The 17,122-nt window shown below is 40.7% G+C and overlaps 1 protein-coding gene across 3 annotated transcripts in view; it reads left to right on the plus strand.

The window, feature by feature from the left end:
• The window catches only part of IGSF5 (immunoglobulin superfamily member 5), a 37,412-nt gene that overhangs the window by 6,537 nt on the left and 13,753 nt on the right, over positions 1–17,122 (plus strand). Inside the window, exons 1-7 of one of the 3 annotated variants that reach the window (XM_081004449.1) lie at positions 206–430; positions 2,603–2,682; positions 5,235–5,555; positions 7,098–7,406; positions 11,774–11,893; positions 13,375–13,399; positions 16,004–16,116. In XM_081004449.1, the coding sequence (XP_080860575.1) occupies positions 2,625–2,682; positions 5,235–5,555; positions 7,098–7,406; positions 11,774–11,893; positions 13,375–13,399; positions 16,004–16,116 (946 nt within the window). In that variant the 5' untranslated portion in view covers positions 206–430; positions 2,603–2,624. Of the gene's footprint in view, positions 1–205; positions 431–2,602; positions 2,683–5,234; positions 5,556–7,097; positions 7,407–11,773; positions 11,894–13,374; positions 13,400–16,003; positions 16,117–17,122 lie in introns of those variants that run through there. The other 2 variants (XM_081004451.1, XM_081004450.1) reach the window with 2 other exon arrangements.

The raw sequence follows: 17,122 nt of genomic DNA on the forward strand, positions 1-17,122 counted from the left end.
CTTTTAAAAAGAATCTCCTGGTGCCTGCTGAGCTGCACATTGCTTCATTATGGCAATAGGTGTCGTCGTTTCCACACCTATTTGGTTGGTCCTGTACCTGCCTTTTTACTTTATGTTTTGATGGCATCTGTTAATTATTAAAAACCATGGAATATGTTCATTGGTTGCACACCTGAGTCATATCTTTTTATGAGATAAAAGGTCATTGCAAACAGAGTCACACAAAAGCCGCCTCAGAAACCAGAAGTTGCAGGAAATGCTTTGTGTGGGGCCTTCCAGAGGAATAATATAGAAGCCAGTTGAGCGTTAATCGGAATATTTGTGTGTGTGGCTATATGAGGAGTTACTTGGATGGAAGAGACAGCAATGAACAGATTTTCTTTCTCAGAAGAGACTAAGGTTTTTCATGTGACAATCTACTGGTAAGAAGGTAAGGAACTCTCAAGCCTATGATAGTCAATTTAATATGGGTGAATGACTGCAAAATGGGTTTACTGATAAAGAATCTGCGGTTGTGTAATGATATTTAGAAAAGGATGTTTGCTCTCCAAAGTTAAGTTAGCAAAATCCAAATTTGAACAGAAAGTAGGAAGTACGATAGTGTAGAGGCCTCTACTTTTGAATGTTACTTGTTTGGCACAGTCTTAGGTATGTTTACTGTGTATGACGGGGCTTAAAACTTAGTGAAAGTGCTGACAGTTGCAGCTTTAATTTATATGTCTAATCACACACATGTGGAGAGCAACTACTATATAGAAACGTATTTTTCTGTTGATCCCACAGCTCTGAAATGGTCTGCAAATGATCCTTCTTGGTTAATGAAAACCCAGGAAATGAGCTTGGGTAGTCCACCCCTATTGGGCACGTTGATCTGTTATTGTACAAGAGGAGATGCTTAGTACAATGGCAACTCCTGCCTCAAATAAGGAGAGTAAAGCTATCTCCAAATAATTGTAGCTTTCTGTTGTGAAAAACATTTTTTCCAGTTCTAAAAAAAATTGAGCCCCTATGGCCTAGTTTTGATGGAAGTTCCTGTGGCTCTCCTTCCCAAACCCTAACCCTCTTTGACACCTACATCACTGAAATACATTTCCAGGCAACAGTCTTATGCATACTTACAAGGGAGTGAGTCTCTTTTAATCAGAGCTGTTAGCATTTACATTCAAGTATAGATCCATAGGATTGTATTGCGCATCCTTTGTGCTGATAAATCTCATCTTTTTGCTATTTTATGCAATGTAGGTTTTTAACAATTACACAGCAACACCAGCAATAATAGTTGTCGTGAGCTGAGATCTGATTTATGCTTAGCCCTTCTGGGCATTTCTTTGAATGAGGATTGCTATTCTTAAAAAGACTTGATCACATCCGCGGCTAGGATAGCTATCTCTTAGCACTGGAAAAATATGGAATCATGTCTGGACAATCAAAGCTTGTAGCACCTTGCTCTTGAGGACACACTTCAGCAGGAATTTTTTGTAGCTTATGGTGGTAGGTGAATGATCCCTTTGCTGAAGGTTTGTTGCCATTCGTATTGTTATGAGTTTGTGGATTTAGGAAGAGTTAGAATTAAATAAGGTTTGATTAAACTGTGCCAAACACTAAAACTCCCTGGATTTAGTTTATGCTATCAACCTAGGCCAATCTGGGATAGCTGCTAAGAGGGGCCATTAGCAGGGCACAAAGGCTAGTGATGGCCCATCAAGGAAACCATCAAAGGGCAAGACTGCAGGACCAGGAGGGCTTCCTCCTCCAGCTGTGTGTGTTAGTCTGCAGGGAAGGAAAAGGTTTAAGATTTCAGTGCTGGATTATGTAGGCTGATGGAAAATTGTGGTGTTTTGCAAGAGGTCTGAAAAAGTGGGAGAGAAAGGGGGCCAACAGGACTCCCAGTAGACTGGCTGGAGCAGGCTGGAGCAAATGGGGCAAGCAGGTTCCCTTGTTTGTAGACCTAAGCCTGCTGCTCCTGAGAGAGGAGCAAATAATCATTTTAAGATGTGAATGCTCTGAACCCTCTCTGCACAGTAGATGACCAGCCTGGATAGCTCAGTTGGTTAGAGTGTGGTGTTGATAATACCAAGGTTGCAGGTTCAATCCCTGTATGGGACAGCTGCTTATTCCTGCATTGCAGGGGGTTGGACTAGATGATCCACAGGGTTCCTTCCCACTCTACAGTTCTATGATTCTATTATTCAGGTTGTATATATGTGTAAATAAACCATATATCATAAAGACACTTCCACCTCCACTGTGCCTAATTGTCCAAAAGGAAACACAGACCCTGTGGAAAGCATGCCATTGCCAAGACCCCTGGAGTCTCACACCTCTTAGAGATTGGATGCTTACATGAATCCAGCCCAGGAGTTTTTTTCACAACTGCTCACCACATTCCAGAAGGATGTGATCTCTTCTTAATAGTTAAACACGTTATTTAGTGACTGCACATATATGTATGGTTCTCTGTTTATAATCTAGGAAATATACTGCTTTGTTGTTGTTCAGTCCATTTGAAGCATGATTGTTTTTGTCTTTGGATTTGTGACTTTGAAATACTTGATAAAAAATATGTGTTTTACAGCAATGCACTGGTGTCCTTTTCTTTTAGGTTCATCGGAAGAGCTTCCTAAATGGATAGATATCGGGAATGGATTTGGCTGGGTTTCAGCCTTTTAGTCTTGCGAACAGGTATTATTACCCTTTTCTCATTTGCCAACCAAAGTGAGGCTTTGGGTGTAACTTGTTTGCTTAGCACTTCTTAGGCCGCCTGTTATAGAGTTACTCTATAGAATGCTGAAATACTAAAACTAAATTTGGCACACACATTCAGGGTGTCACATTTTAATAACAACCCAGCCCCTTCCTCCCCACCAATTCTCAGTGGGAGAAGGAAAATGCAAAATATTACTCGATGCAAGATTGAAATGTCGTATGGAAATCATTTAATATGGATAGTAAGCTTCCTATACCTTCATTAATTGTTATCCACATGACTTTTTCCTCCAGATCACTGCCTTCCCGCACTTCCCCCTCAGTAAGTCTGGATTTTCTCATACCCCCTCCTTTTCAGAGTATCCCTGTTATGAGAAAATCTGGACTGAGGAAGGGGAAAGTATGGGAAAGTAGAGATTTGGAGGAAAACATCAAAGGACAATGGAGAATTGGGGGAAGTACAGAAAGCTTACTATCTACATTAAATTACCCTATGGACGAGCCCTTTGTGTGCACATTCAAGGTCAACATTCTGAATTTCTATTATAAATTCTAACTTGACTTCCACTTTGTTTTCATGGAGGCCAGGAAAGATGCAAGGCAGAATTCAGTGCAATAGCTCCCTTGAAGACTGACAAGTTGGAATAAGAGATGTGCATGTTCAGGACACAAGGAAAAGGAGGGAAATTGAACACAATACAGGGTATCCCTTGAAAAGCAAGCTACTGACTGAAAGCTGAAGTGTACAGTGGTACCTCAGGTTAAGTACTTAATTTGTTTCGGAGGTCCGTACTTAACCTGAAACTGTTCTTAACCTGAAGCACCACTTTAGCTAATGGGGGCTCCTGCTGCTGCCGCGCCGCTGGAGCACAATTTCTGTTCTCATCCTGAAGCAAAGTTCTTAACCTGAAGCACTATTTCTGGGTTAGCAGAGTCTGTAACCTGAAGCATATGTAACCTGAAGCGTATGTAACCCGAGGTACCACTATACTTTCAGTACAGCAGTCTGCATTTCAAGCTGAAATCCTAGCTCAAGTCCCTATGAACTTTGGGTCAGTAAAGATGTAAAAGATACAGCCTCCCTTGAAGTCTTCAGAACAAAAGATCACGTGTACATTTTGAACATCAGCTGGTTATTATACCTCTGCAGGTGTGTCTTTGCGATTCATTTCTTCAACTTCTCATTCTGCATTTTTTTTTCGTTGCTGTAGCTGTTTAGCTCGTGTCCCGTGTGAATTTTTTGATACAAGTTTGTGAGTTTTGAAACTTCTTATGATCCTTGAGCATTAAAATGCAATTTAGTACAAAGATGATGATCCCTTTAAGTCCCTTGGGTAGTTTATACAATAAGATGGAAAGAATGTAATTATCTTGGCTTATAATGCCAACATACTTGGAGTATGGTCATTAGGAAAGGATAATAAGAAATGAGAAGTGTTCTGGAATTGGTTCACATTGATGAGAATTACGCTACTATGCCACCTATTCAAATGACTCTTGTAGAGTATTTAGGCTGTTGTGCAATTCTTGGCTCTTGGAAAATTACATGCCCTTTCTGGTAATTATTTCTTTAAAGAAAGTAAAAAAGAAAAGAAAAAAAGATTAAGCCCAGTTTTGCCAACATGAGGATTTATTAAAGTCGTTGTCAATCAATCCACAGAACTGAGCACAAAACTTTGAAAAATTAACTCTTTCAAATCAGTGTGTCAAAGCTGTACAGGATGGATTAAGAAAATTCAAAATGTTTATCCTGAAAGCTCTATAATGGAACAGGCAAGGGCAGCGCTACCAAACGAGCCACAACTACAGTGGTACCTCAGGTTACAGATGCTTCAGGTTACAGACGCTTCAGGTTACAGACTCCGCTAACCCAGAAATAATACCTTGGGTTAAGAACTTTGCTTCAGGATAAGAACAGAAATCATGCTCCAGCGGCGTGGTGGCAGCAGCCAGCCCCATTAGCTAAAGTGGTGCTTCAGGTTAAGAACAGTTTCAGATTAAGAACAGACCTCCAGAACGAACTAAGTTCTTAACCCGAGGTACCACTGTATTCTCAGGATAGGATGAATCTGCTTCTAGGCACCTGGTTGTTTAAAATTAGTTTAAGTCCAAAATGGGAAGGCTTCGAACCAGATCTCTGGGATCCATTAAGCAACTGCTGTCAACTTAAACTGAGGCAAGACCTTCCCCCTGTTTTCAAGCACAGGGCAAAGTTACAATACAAGACGACTGATAGCTTTTGTTTCTAATGTTGACAGCAAAGGTTCTTCAGACGTTGTACACACTATCTGGCGTTAATCTGTGTTACCAGTACATTAACCAAGTTAAATGCCTCCTTCATTTTTTTGTTCACATGGACGTTTAATGCTCCTCAGGTTTTTATGCAGAAGGGTGATGTCAGACCTATATACATTGATTAAACTGTTATCATGATGATTGTGTGAGATAAGCTAGAAACACCCTTATTGACTTTGGTGTTGGTCTAGTTTCAGTTCCTGAGTGATTTTTCCCCCTCTCCTGTTTTGCAGATACTGGGTTTGGCTACTCCATCATAGAAGGTCCCAGAAATTTAACAACTCTTGCTGGTTCAGTGGCTCATTTTAACTGTACAGTGTCAAAAGGGTATAAGGTTTTGATATGGCTTTTCAACGGAACCCCTATATTGACTGTACTGGGTAACGGAACACCTATTATAACAAATCCGAAATACAATCAGGATGGTTTTCAAAATGATACTGAGTTCACCTCTGGACTCAAGATTTTTGATGTCCAGCTACATGATTCTGGAGAAATAAAATGCAGCCTCCAGAACTTTCAGGACGATAAATACGCATTTCTTTCTGTTCAAGGTGTGTATGCCTTTTTGTCATCATTCATTTTTAAGGAAAAAACATTTAGGCCAATTGCAAGAGTAATTCATACTGAGATTGCTCTTTCCTATTCCTTCTATACTTCCTTCTCTCAGCACTTTAAACAGTATTGAGGCATTTAAACACTAATAGGTGTGCTGCAGCGCAAGCCTTTGTGGACTACAAAGCAATTTGGTAGACGAATAGCATAATTTTCAGTTGTATACCCTCCAACATTCTGACAATTAAAATTGGGCTGCAGGTCCTTTGGTGCCGTGCTCCCATGCAAGCCAGGTGAGGCTTCCCAGTCCCATGTCTCTGTTGCTGGCAGCAGCTCCCTCAGGAAGTGGCAGACCAGCACCTTCACCTCCTCTTCCCTGTCCTCGTCTTCATCTTTGTCGGCTTCTTCTATGCCTCTAGCAGGGACAGCATCGGCAGAGCAGGCATGGCCTTTGGGTCTGGCTGGGGCATCCTGGCTTACACCACCAGTACCTCCTCCATGGGCTCCAGCTCAGCTGCCTTCATTTGCATGAAAAACATGCCTCTTTTGGTGCCGAGCTCTCATGGGAAAGAGCTGACTTGTGCGAGAGCTTGGCACGAAAAATGAAACATCCAATCAGAAGCCACAATGTAATCTGCAGTGTGCAATTCTGGGATGCCCTGGTCAAATCAGAAGTGTTGGTGGGTATGTACTTGACATGTGTTTTTATATATCAGAGAGAGAGAGAATTCATACGGATGGCTGTAGCACCCCCTGCTTCTAATGCCATAGCAATGCTACCATAAAACTAGTGGTTAGTGGATACTAAGCCAGCATTTGGGAATCATTACAATAGACCCTCATCAAGATATCAGATGCTCCTTTTGACAATACTGCCAATTGGTATTGTTTAGAGCCCAAACTTTTTCCAAAGAGGGCCAGATTTGATGAAGTGAACATGCGTGAGGCCCGAGCTTTTTTTAGGATTTAAGTTGTTGAGCTTTTTAAAGGTTTTTACTCCAGTACATATACTGCCATGGGGGCTGGATTAAATCAACCGGCAGGCCAGATTAGGCCCCTGAATTGGATTTTGGACATGCCTGGTTTAGAGAATGCATATAGAAATGATAAATCATCTCTTGGCTCTAAAAATTTGCCAAATGAAGGGTCAATCTGCAGTGTGGCATTTTCAAAATTCTTGATAAATCCAATCCAATTAATTTTTTTTAACCGCAAATGGAAAAAATAATCATTAGTGCATAATTCTGTAGCTCAGAAAGATGCATCTATTAGCATGGCTGCAAAGCTTCAATAATTATCTTCCAACAGTAATCTGGGAAACCTGCTTCTGTTTCTAACGCCACTAATGGGTTGTTAGAAATGCTTTAAAGGTTACTTTTTCAACATGGAAATCTGGGTTTCAATTTTTTTTGGGGGGGGAATGTAATCCTCTTGACAGCAACATGAAACCAAATTGAGAAAATAAATTCAACCTGGCCCTATAGAAATGTGTAGTGTAAACTATTCTGAAGGAAGAAAAACACCTTCTTTTCCCCAAACAGTTAATGGATCTTTGACTATCAAAGCTGGCAACTTGACAGTAAGAGAGAACCAAACAACTGAGATAATTTGTGAAGCTCTTGGATGGGCTCCTGCTCCACAGATTTCCTGGATGGTAAATAATATTATATTAGATAATTCCATGTACATTACCAACCAGAGTCAAGGATCAAATGGCTTGTACAATGAAGAGAGCATCTTAACCCTGACACCAGTGACCAGTAGCACTGTGACTTGCTTTGTCGCTATAGATGCACTCCCTGAGCCACAGAATGCAACTGTGACACTTACTGTGTATCAACCTCCTTCAAGTAAGTGACTATCCTGTCACTTTCATTTCTTTCTTTCTTTCTTTCTTTCTTTCGTTCGTTCGTTCGTTCGTTCTTTCTTTCTAACATTTATTCAAAAGTTACCATACAACTTTGCCATAATATCACAAAATGATCACTCTAATCCTCAATCCCACATCACTGTCATGTTCAAAATCTTTAATTTCTTGTTATGCAATCTAATATACATGGCTGAAAGGTACTGTACTTGGCTTTCGATCATGGCTAAAATATTGGTGGGACATACATTCACAGACTAGATGAAATTTGGTGAGTTTCATGAAGATGGCTCTGGAATGGCCCTAGCTTTGGCCCTGTGGCTTTTGACAGCCTACAACTTCCATCATCCTTGACCACTGATCATGCTTGCTAGGGCTGATGGGTTACAGCGCACAAACACCTGGAAGGCCACAGGTTCACCATCCCTACTCCAGGTGCTTCCATGTCCAATTATTAATGTACAGTACCAACAATGGACATGAATGAATATCTTCTTCCGCAGATTTAATGTGCCTATTCTTAGAGAATTTGGATAATTGTTTGAGACTGGAAATCAACCATGTAATCACATGATCATTCTTTTGATCCATATTTATTGCATTTATATTAGTCACAAAAGCATTTCTTACACAAGACCTATCCTGTGATTTTGGAAATTGCTTCAAAGAATTTAATTGTGTCTAAAGGACGTAACAACACACCTCCAATTTAGCTTTTGTAGTTCAATCACTAATGGCAGCTAGAGAATTATGCCTTCTTTAGATAAAAAGGGCTGCATGCAAAACTGACCATTGGATACTATGCTTTTTGCAGAATTATATGTAATGAATCAGGCAGATTTAATATGTGAAGTAAAGAACCAATAAATACTATTTCTCTGGGCTGTTAGGATTCAGAATTGCTCTAAGAGTTTTAATAATTATAACTGTACAGACTTGCAATAAAAGTTTGAGGGTTAATTCTTGCATGAACACATATCACTGCTGGTATGACCTTTGCCTTATGGCTTTTTTTGACAGGAACAGAATGCCGAAAGAGGCAGAGCAAATTGTTTCCCAAAAGCTGTTCTCAAAATTCTCCATTTTAGGTGCTGATATTGAATATTCTCTAGATATTCTTTGCATGCTCAAATATGTGGATTCTGATTCTTTAACACCCAATGATGCTTGAGTCCAATATTTGATACTTGATAATTGATAGAATGTGAGAGTTGGTAGGCAATTTTATTTAGTATTTGTCTATACTTCTAGTATATCACAATGATATTTCTTTTAAGTTTCTGCTTTCAGTGAGAATGCTGCAGCTGGCAAGATGCAATTGCATGATTGCTGACTCAAATATGCCCTAGATGGCATCAGCAGTCTGCAACTGTGTTCACCGCATGGTGCTGGCTGTCGCGCACACAGCCTTCCACCAACTGCATCCTGGTGCTTAAAGGCATGGACAAAAGTTTCCCTTCCATCCTTGATCACCACATAGTAGCATCCAGTGTCACGTAGATCTTCCTAGTTGAAAGTTACACACCTGCTTCCTTACATTAGTCCAACCAGTAGCACAATTGGTCCAATATTGTCCACTCTGTCCATCAGCTCTCCAATATTGCAAGAAATCTTTCCCAGCACTGCTATCTCAGGTCTTAAATCTGGGATCTTCTGCATACAAAGGAGGCATTCTGCCACAGAGAAATGATTCCTCCCAAAGTTACACATTGATTTTTATTATTGGCAACCCTTAGTATGTTAAATGAGGCAAAGACGGCTGATAAGAGGCAGAAGTGATCGCTTTATTTGCATCAGTTGTTGGGCAAGGTTTCCTGGTCATAGTTTCCTGGTCATAGGCTTCCACTTTGTACTCCATTTGTACCTTGGGGACCCATTTCCTTGTGTGTTTCTGTTCTAGATATGACCAGAGTAGATGTTTCTAATTACTGACTAAGCGAAACAGAATCTATCAGGAAGATTCTGTTTTGTGGCTGATGGGGGAATTAATAAACCCTCTTGTCTAGCTGTCACTCTGAAGAAGCAGCCATATTCAGTTGCCATAGTGACATGATGTAACTCAGAATGGAAGAAAAGCAGATGTCACAAAGTGCAATTACGGTGTACTTACTGATTTATCTAGGAACATTCTTCATTTTATTCCCCGAGAAGCTGTTTATGCAGGAGGAGAAACATGTGAGTTGTCAGGGTTGGAGTACATAAAAATCTTTTAATGATTAGGCTGAAATTGAGATATGTCAGCAATAATGAAGAAAACCGCCTCTCCTCTCTCTTACACACATTACTTTATATGCCATTTCATAGTTTCCTGACAGCTTTCTTTAGTGTTTTGTGTGGTCACCATTCACCGGGCTGAAGGAAGTTTCAATGGGAGGGGGAGCCATCTATTACAATGTAAAAGAGAAGATTAATTTAGAAGCATGCACTTCAGTCACCAGAATCAGGCCTGTTCTCCTTGGAGGAAGTGTGAAGAACACTTAAACTGGTGAGGTTGTGAAAGCAGGTGGTGGAGGTGTTGGCTCTTGCCAAAAGGGCGATGGGAGATTTTTGATATTTTAGGACTCAGAAGTGCCCCATAGAGTATACCTTTTAAAGTCCAGTGGGCCTGCCACTTACACTCACCTTCTGCTATTGCAACCTTATACAGAGGTGGGGGAATAAATCAATGGAGTGGTGGGACATTAGGATGTCTTTGGTCCCTTCCTCCACTGTCTCCAAGGACAAGGAGGGGCTTAAAGTGCCAGTGCAGCAGCAGGAGAAGCCACAGGTTGCTGTCAAACTTAAAATCCATTTAAGTTTAGGAAGAGGCATGGCTATGCTGTTGCTTCAGTGGTCCAGTTCAGGGCTCAAACCTGGGACATAGATGCCTAGCCAGCTATGTAGCAGGAATGGTGTGTATATCCTTTGCACCTGAGGAGATGCTGTAATTGAGTGCCTTACCAATAAAGAACTAACACTCATTTGTTCTCCTTGTGCTGGGTGTGCTCAGGACAACATACTAGTCTCTGAGTATGAGAGACGTCAGGAGTGCCGTATTATGGGTTTGGAATCCTTGGAATGAAGGTGACTGGAGACTGTGTGTTTTAGTGATATGTTTTTTATTTACACATATATACAAGCTAAGCAGAAGATGAAGAGGCTCACAGCATTAACACTCAGCCTAACAGATTTAACTTGCCCATTTGGCTTCAGGTCTCCCTCTGAGTTAGGGCTTTGGGTTCAGCACAGAGTGCAAGGCCATGTAGGCACCCCCATTTATTTTGTGAGCAGTATGCTCCCACCACAGGTTTGGGAAGTGGTGTACACATGACATTAGTCAATGTCCATATACATCTTGCATCTATCCTGTCATTTCTTAGGAAATAGTGTGTTTTGATGTACACCCCCCACCAAAACTAGCTTTATCGGAATTGAGAAAAAGAACCACGTAGCTGAATTTTAAGCAGGTAATGTGTAAATGACCATCTCCATGTCATCCCATCTCCACTCTAGCTCACACCTTGCCAATTGTTCTCCTACACCTAGGATAAAGTGTCTAGTTGTTTCTATGGCAACATAGCCAGATCTTTAGTCATGTAAAAAGGATGCTTAACAAGTTTGACTAGGGCCATTAACTTGACAAAGAGACTGATTTGACCACTGCGGCAGTTCCTTTTACAAGAAAATCCCATATTACAAACAGAAAAACTAAGGGCTTAGAAGGAGCCCCAAATGGCAAACCAACCAACCCCCCCCCGGCCCCCCGCCTCCCGCAATCCTGCAACACTATATAGAGTGGCAATGCTGCAGTGGGAATTCAATCAGATCTTTCATACATTTAACCCAAAGATTTAAGGGAAAACTTTGGAAACTTGAGGGTTTAATGTGTAAACAGCTATGGTGTGTTTTGCACAACAATGCCAATTATAATCAAAAGCCTTCTCTCATCTGATGTGGTCTACAGCTATGATAATGCTTTTAAGATAGATGAAATATAAAGCCAGTGAAGAGGACTGTTCAGATGAAACACATCTGTTGAATTAACTTTTTAATTGGATGCATAGTTTATTAGACTAGGAACTAATTTTCGCCCACATATTCCCTTCTCCTGCCTCTTCCATGCCACACTTTCCCACTACAGCCAAATTGGCTACTATGGCTATAGAGCAGAAACTGATGCATGAAATCAGAATCTGTTGAAATAATAAAAATAAAATAATAATGTATCTGGCAAGGACTCTTGGACTTCTAGAAGCTGCAACAGGGTAACATTACTTAAGAAAGCACAGCAGTCTATGAGTAACTCATTAAATTCATAGGGAGACGTGCATATTTTACTGTGCTTCTTAACATTTATTAATTTTTATCTAGTAGCAGGCGATGACGGACGAACTCGAACTATAATTTTAGCAGTTGTATTGTCAGTTGTTGGTTTCCTCCTCCTGATCCTTATTATTCTGCTTATTATCTGCTGCTGCAAAAGAAGGAAAGGTACGTGGGCTCTCAGAACCATTTCATAGAATCATAGAATCATAGAATCATAGAGTTGGAAGAGACCACAAGGGCCATTGAGTCCAACCCCCTGCCAAGCATGGAACATTTAAAACATGGAATTATTTAAGGATGGAGATTAGGTCCAAAGAACTGACTTGTGACAGTGGCAGATTTCTACTTGTATTCTTGATAAATGTAGATACGAACACTAGAAATAACCGGGAGAAAGACTGGGACTTAAACACTCATGATGAGGAATGGAATTCAATGTTGCTTAAGTTCCCTTATAAATCAACCTCAATCAAATATAGAGAAACAGCCCGGACCAGAGGGGAAACTGTTCCTCATAATCTGCTGTTAAATTTCTTAATGGTATACAATCCAGCGGTGAGCAATTTGTAAATAAAAAGCAATTGGAAATGACAAGACTGTTTGAAACGCACTGTTAACTGTTTACACATCAAGCCCTCAGTTACTGGCACAGCTAATTTGAGAAGTTGCTTTACCATTCCTCTCTGCAAGTGCAGCATTATGCATAAAAAGTAAACGATTCCAGCCAACACCAGGGCACAGACTGCCTCTGTTGTGCTTGTTCCCTGGCAGTGTGGCCAGGCCATTCTCTTCAAACGCAGGTCTTCCTGCACGGATAACCCTGGAGTTTCCAGCAAGCTGCTCTTCCGCAGAGCCCCATTCTGTTGTGGGGGAAGGAGAGGGTGGCAGCTGGACACAGTCTTGGAGTGCCTTGACTTGAATAGTCCGCTTGCAGCCTGTTATAGAAATAGTGGTACATAGGTGCATGTGTGCGGAGAAAGGATAATAGGGTGGAGGGTGGTGGGTGGTGGACGGTGTCCCATTGAGCCACACCACACCCTGCTTTCCATGTGCAAAGGGAGCAAGATTGCAGCCCAAGCTTCAGAGGAATTTGCTGCAGAGTGATTACTTATTTTTGAGATATACAGTCGTACCTTGGTTTTCGAACAGCTTATTTCTCAAACGTTTTGGCTCCCGAACGCCACAAACTCGCAAGTGACTGTTCCGGTTTGCGAACTGTTTTTGGAAGTCGAACGTCCGACGGGGCTTCCGCAGCTCCCTGCAGCCAATCAGAAGCGGCGCTTGGGTTTCCGAACGTTTTGGAAGTCGAACGGACTTCCGGAACGGATTCCATTTGACTTCCAAGGTACGACTGCATAGAAAAAATGTATAGCATAGTGATCCTACATGTGAGTTATGAAGGGAAGTTCTTCCTGCCTACAATAATTCTCTCTCTTGTTTGAATGAGGAGTCCAGGTCCACACAAGCAGAGCGCCTCCTTTTTACTTGAATGACTGAGGGTGTCTGTGCATGGACAATCTCAGTTTGAGCGCTGGAGCACCTTTATGTATTAAATTAATATATTTAAGAAGACTTAAGAGTGTTCTTTTCAAATAAATTGCTATTTTTTTTTAGAATATATTCTAAAATCTGACCTTTCCCCCCAGACTCCAGGTATCAAGAGGAGATGAGGTAAGCTGATTATCATTTTTGTTTCACTCATTTGGTAAAATTTCTATTTATTATTTTGCCCAGCTTGGCCTGTGGTCAGGGATGATGAAAGATGCAATTCAACAACATCTTGAGAGTCACAGGTTATCCCCCCCTCTATTATTAGATTTGAAACGTACAAAGCCAGGAAGATACAAACTATTTGCCAAGGATAATATGTATATTTTCTTTTAAAATGTCCAGATGAAAATAAAAGAGAAAAAGAGATTCTATTTCATTATAAATTTAAGTGATTTTAAATTGCTGAATTATCTGTCATCATCACATAACATTTGACTGCATGAATAGTACATGATTTACCTTTAATACCCTTTAACTTTAATAGCAACATGACTCCAAACTGAAACTTTGATCCATCAAAGAACTGTTTTGCATTGGAACATTCTTATAGTAGCCTTAATATGTGCAACATATTTCATTTCATATATTTGAGTTAAAACATTTTTATACCACCCTTCATTTAAAAATTCCAAGGCATTTTGCAACACATAAATACTCGGTGGAAACAGGGCACTAAATGCTGCAATTACAGCAACAACCACGGGAGGTCACTGTGCACCAGAATAGCTCACGCCTCCTAGCTCAAGTAATGATTACAGTGGATATGCCAATTCTACAGGCTCTTCGAGTATAGAATTTCTGTTGTACAGAAACAGAACTGAAAGCGAGACAGGTTGGCATATGTTAATTGTAACCAACTGGTAGGCAAATTAGATGACATTCTCTGCTTTTCTAAGACTTATTTGAAAGCAAACTTTGGAGAGAGGAAAAAAGATGTTTGGTAACAAATTGCTTCTAGCTTTGCAAAATTAGTTTTGACCACTTAAAATGAAGTAAGCTAATTGTCTTTATGCTAGAATGCATTAGGTTGTTGAGCTTTAAAATGTAAGAGATCTTTCATCTGTATTGAGAAGCTGTTAATCAATATTGAACGGAAACTTTAAAATGACGTCATTGTGGGAAAGGTTTGCCAGGGTTTTTGTTTGCATTCATCTTCAAGACTGAAAGCTATCCTTTGCCATCAGAGGAAAGAAGGAAACTTAATTCTGATTTGGGCTAATCAGTGCAAATGCTGATCTAGGTATGCCATATTTTGTTTCACCTTAGCTTGGCAGTTAAATCATTCACTGAGTTCTAGAAAAAAGGATCTGGCTCACAATCTATACAAAACCCCCTCACATTTCAGAATTGATATTTTATGGCAAAATGCTAATTGTCATTAAAATGTATTACTTGCTGTTCAAGAAAGTGGCAGAGATTAATCATGCCGGATTGGTCTGTGCTACACTACCCGGATCTCCAAGCGGTGCGAGATTCCAGGGCTTGAATTTCCTTTGGGAATGAGGCACAGTGGAGACCATGGTGTCTTTATGATATATGGTTTATTTACACATATATACAACCTGAGCCTACAGTGGTTCACGGCATTAAGGGTCTTGTTTCTTGTTTGAACTTCGGATTCAAGCAGAAATTAAACATTGTGCTGTGCCTCTCTGGCGTTCCTGCCTGTAGCTTCACTTCTGGGTCACATTACACACACTAAATGCTGGCCTTTTGCCATTCTCACTAAGAGTTAGAGGAGGGGCCCCACTCATTTGCTGTCTGGCCCAGAGCCCCCTCTCACTTACTTTCTTAATGGCCCATCACCCAGGTAATTACCTGAATAGGAAAGCTAGCCCGGCTTATTTAGCTTTTAACCCTTGCTGCTTCCAGGGATTATGTGTCTGTTGTCCAGTTTAACACCCCAAACCTTGATTAAATTCTAACACTTCACTGGATCCAAGAATTTAGTGGAGTCTAGCACCCACAAACTCACAACACATCCAAGGGTACTTGCAGTTATTGCAAGTTGTTGAAGGGGATTTAGTTGGTTCAGGACTTGTGAGAGGGCAATGCACGGGTTTTGTACTGAGAAGAGGACTCTGGTCCCAGACTGCTCCCCTTTCCCTCTTTTATTACAGCTAAAGCAAAGGCAGCAGACTCCCCATCATGCATTTCCTAGTCAATACCCAGGAATGGGACTTGCACAATAGAGCTACAATAGTTGGCTTGACTCCTTTTGCCTGGCATCTGACACTGCGTTTCTGTAACAGCTGATCTATAGAATAAGCCCGGAAAGCAGATTAAATTTAATACTTCGGCTTAAAAACAGCACTGGATCAGGCTGTTCCTTAGCTAGTTAGTAACTATGTACTGAAAACTTTGAGAGCATGCCAAAAAGCTACTAATGTATTACTTTTGCAAGTTGTACCTGAAGTAAAAACTGCTGAATTCAGAGTTTTTGGTAAATTAGATATGAAGTGAACCCAGAGACCATGCTTCACTTCTGTCCCCAGAACAAACTCACTCTCATAGTATCACCCACTAAGTATACAAAAAGTCCCATAAATTCAATATAGGTGATAGGTTAATAATAGATAGTAAGCAGCGGTACTGGCTGACTTAACATGACCCCTTAAATTGTCTATCTGCCATAAAGCTGAAAAAATGAGGAAAGTCTTTTGTAGTTGCACTGAAAGATCTCAAATGACAGGGGTTCAAAGGTAAGCATTTTCTATTTTCTAGAAAGTCATCAGAAAAGAAAACTGCTGATAGAAATTTGGAGACAGACAGACACAGTGGACAAGAAAATTATGCATACAGTCCAGAGGATACAAGGCGTGCTGGGCAAATGACAGGTGAGCAAAAACTGTGTTTGGGAAAATTTCTATACATCACAAAAATGCATGTGAAATGCTTCTCTGGAGCACTTGGATGGGCAGAGAATAGCCTGAATATTTGTTTTGTTCTCAGAACAGTGGGATATTTGGCTACCACTGTGTGACTTGAAAAGCTAGGATGAATTGACCGAGGACCCGAAGCCTGGTTTGGCCAGTGTGTGGTATCAAGCTGAAATCAATGAACTGTTTCCTCTAGAAGTCATTTAAGGGCAACTTTCAGTGCCCGCTTCCCAAACATATTAGTCATCTGTGCAAATGGCCCTCTATGCAGGACAATGCATTTCCTAGGCATGTGCTTCCAGTCATTTCTGGTCAACGTGTCTAAAGGTACCATGCGGCTGATAAATATTAATGTTATATATGCATATCTTAAATCCTCAACTCAATCCTTCTCTATTTTAAGTGGTTTGAGGATGGTAGCCATGAATATCGGTTAAGTTATGCACAGCAATCCTAAGCATACAAACTGGAAAGCGAGATTTATTTCAAAATCAGTTGCAGCTTAATTTGATTATTTTTTAACAAAATGAATTATAAAATTTTGATGTGAGGCTTATTGGATTTCTTTTTTAACCCCGTGGTACACTGTATAAACCCATATGCCAAGCATGAATAATAAGGTAGTATGGTGTCATCTGAATATCCTGATTCGATTCCAAGCTTCATGTTGAGCAGCAAAAGTGAGATAGCAGCACTGCTGAAGCAGGGCCCTGTGGCAAGAGAAGCAGGCATACAGACTCCCCTTCCTAAAGCGTCTTGTTGAAAATACTGCCTAGAATAATGAATATTTACTTCCTCCCAGGAGCTCAAGGTGGCCTACATCGTTCTTCCCCACCCACTTTTATCCTCACAACAACTCTCTGAGGTTGAGAGAGAGTGACTGCCCAAGGTCACCGCAGTAAGCTTCAGGGCTGAGTGTGGATTTGAACCCTGGTCTCCCAGTTCTTATCCGAAATTCTAACCA

This window comes from Podarcis pityusensis (genome assembly GCF_964106645.2).
Source record: "Podarcis pityusensis genome assembly, chromosome: 4".
Lineage (NCBI taxonomy): Eukaryota > Metazoa > Chordata > Lepidosauria > Squamata > Lacertidae > Podarcis > Podarcis pityusensis.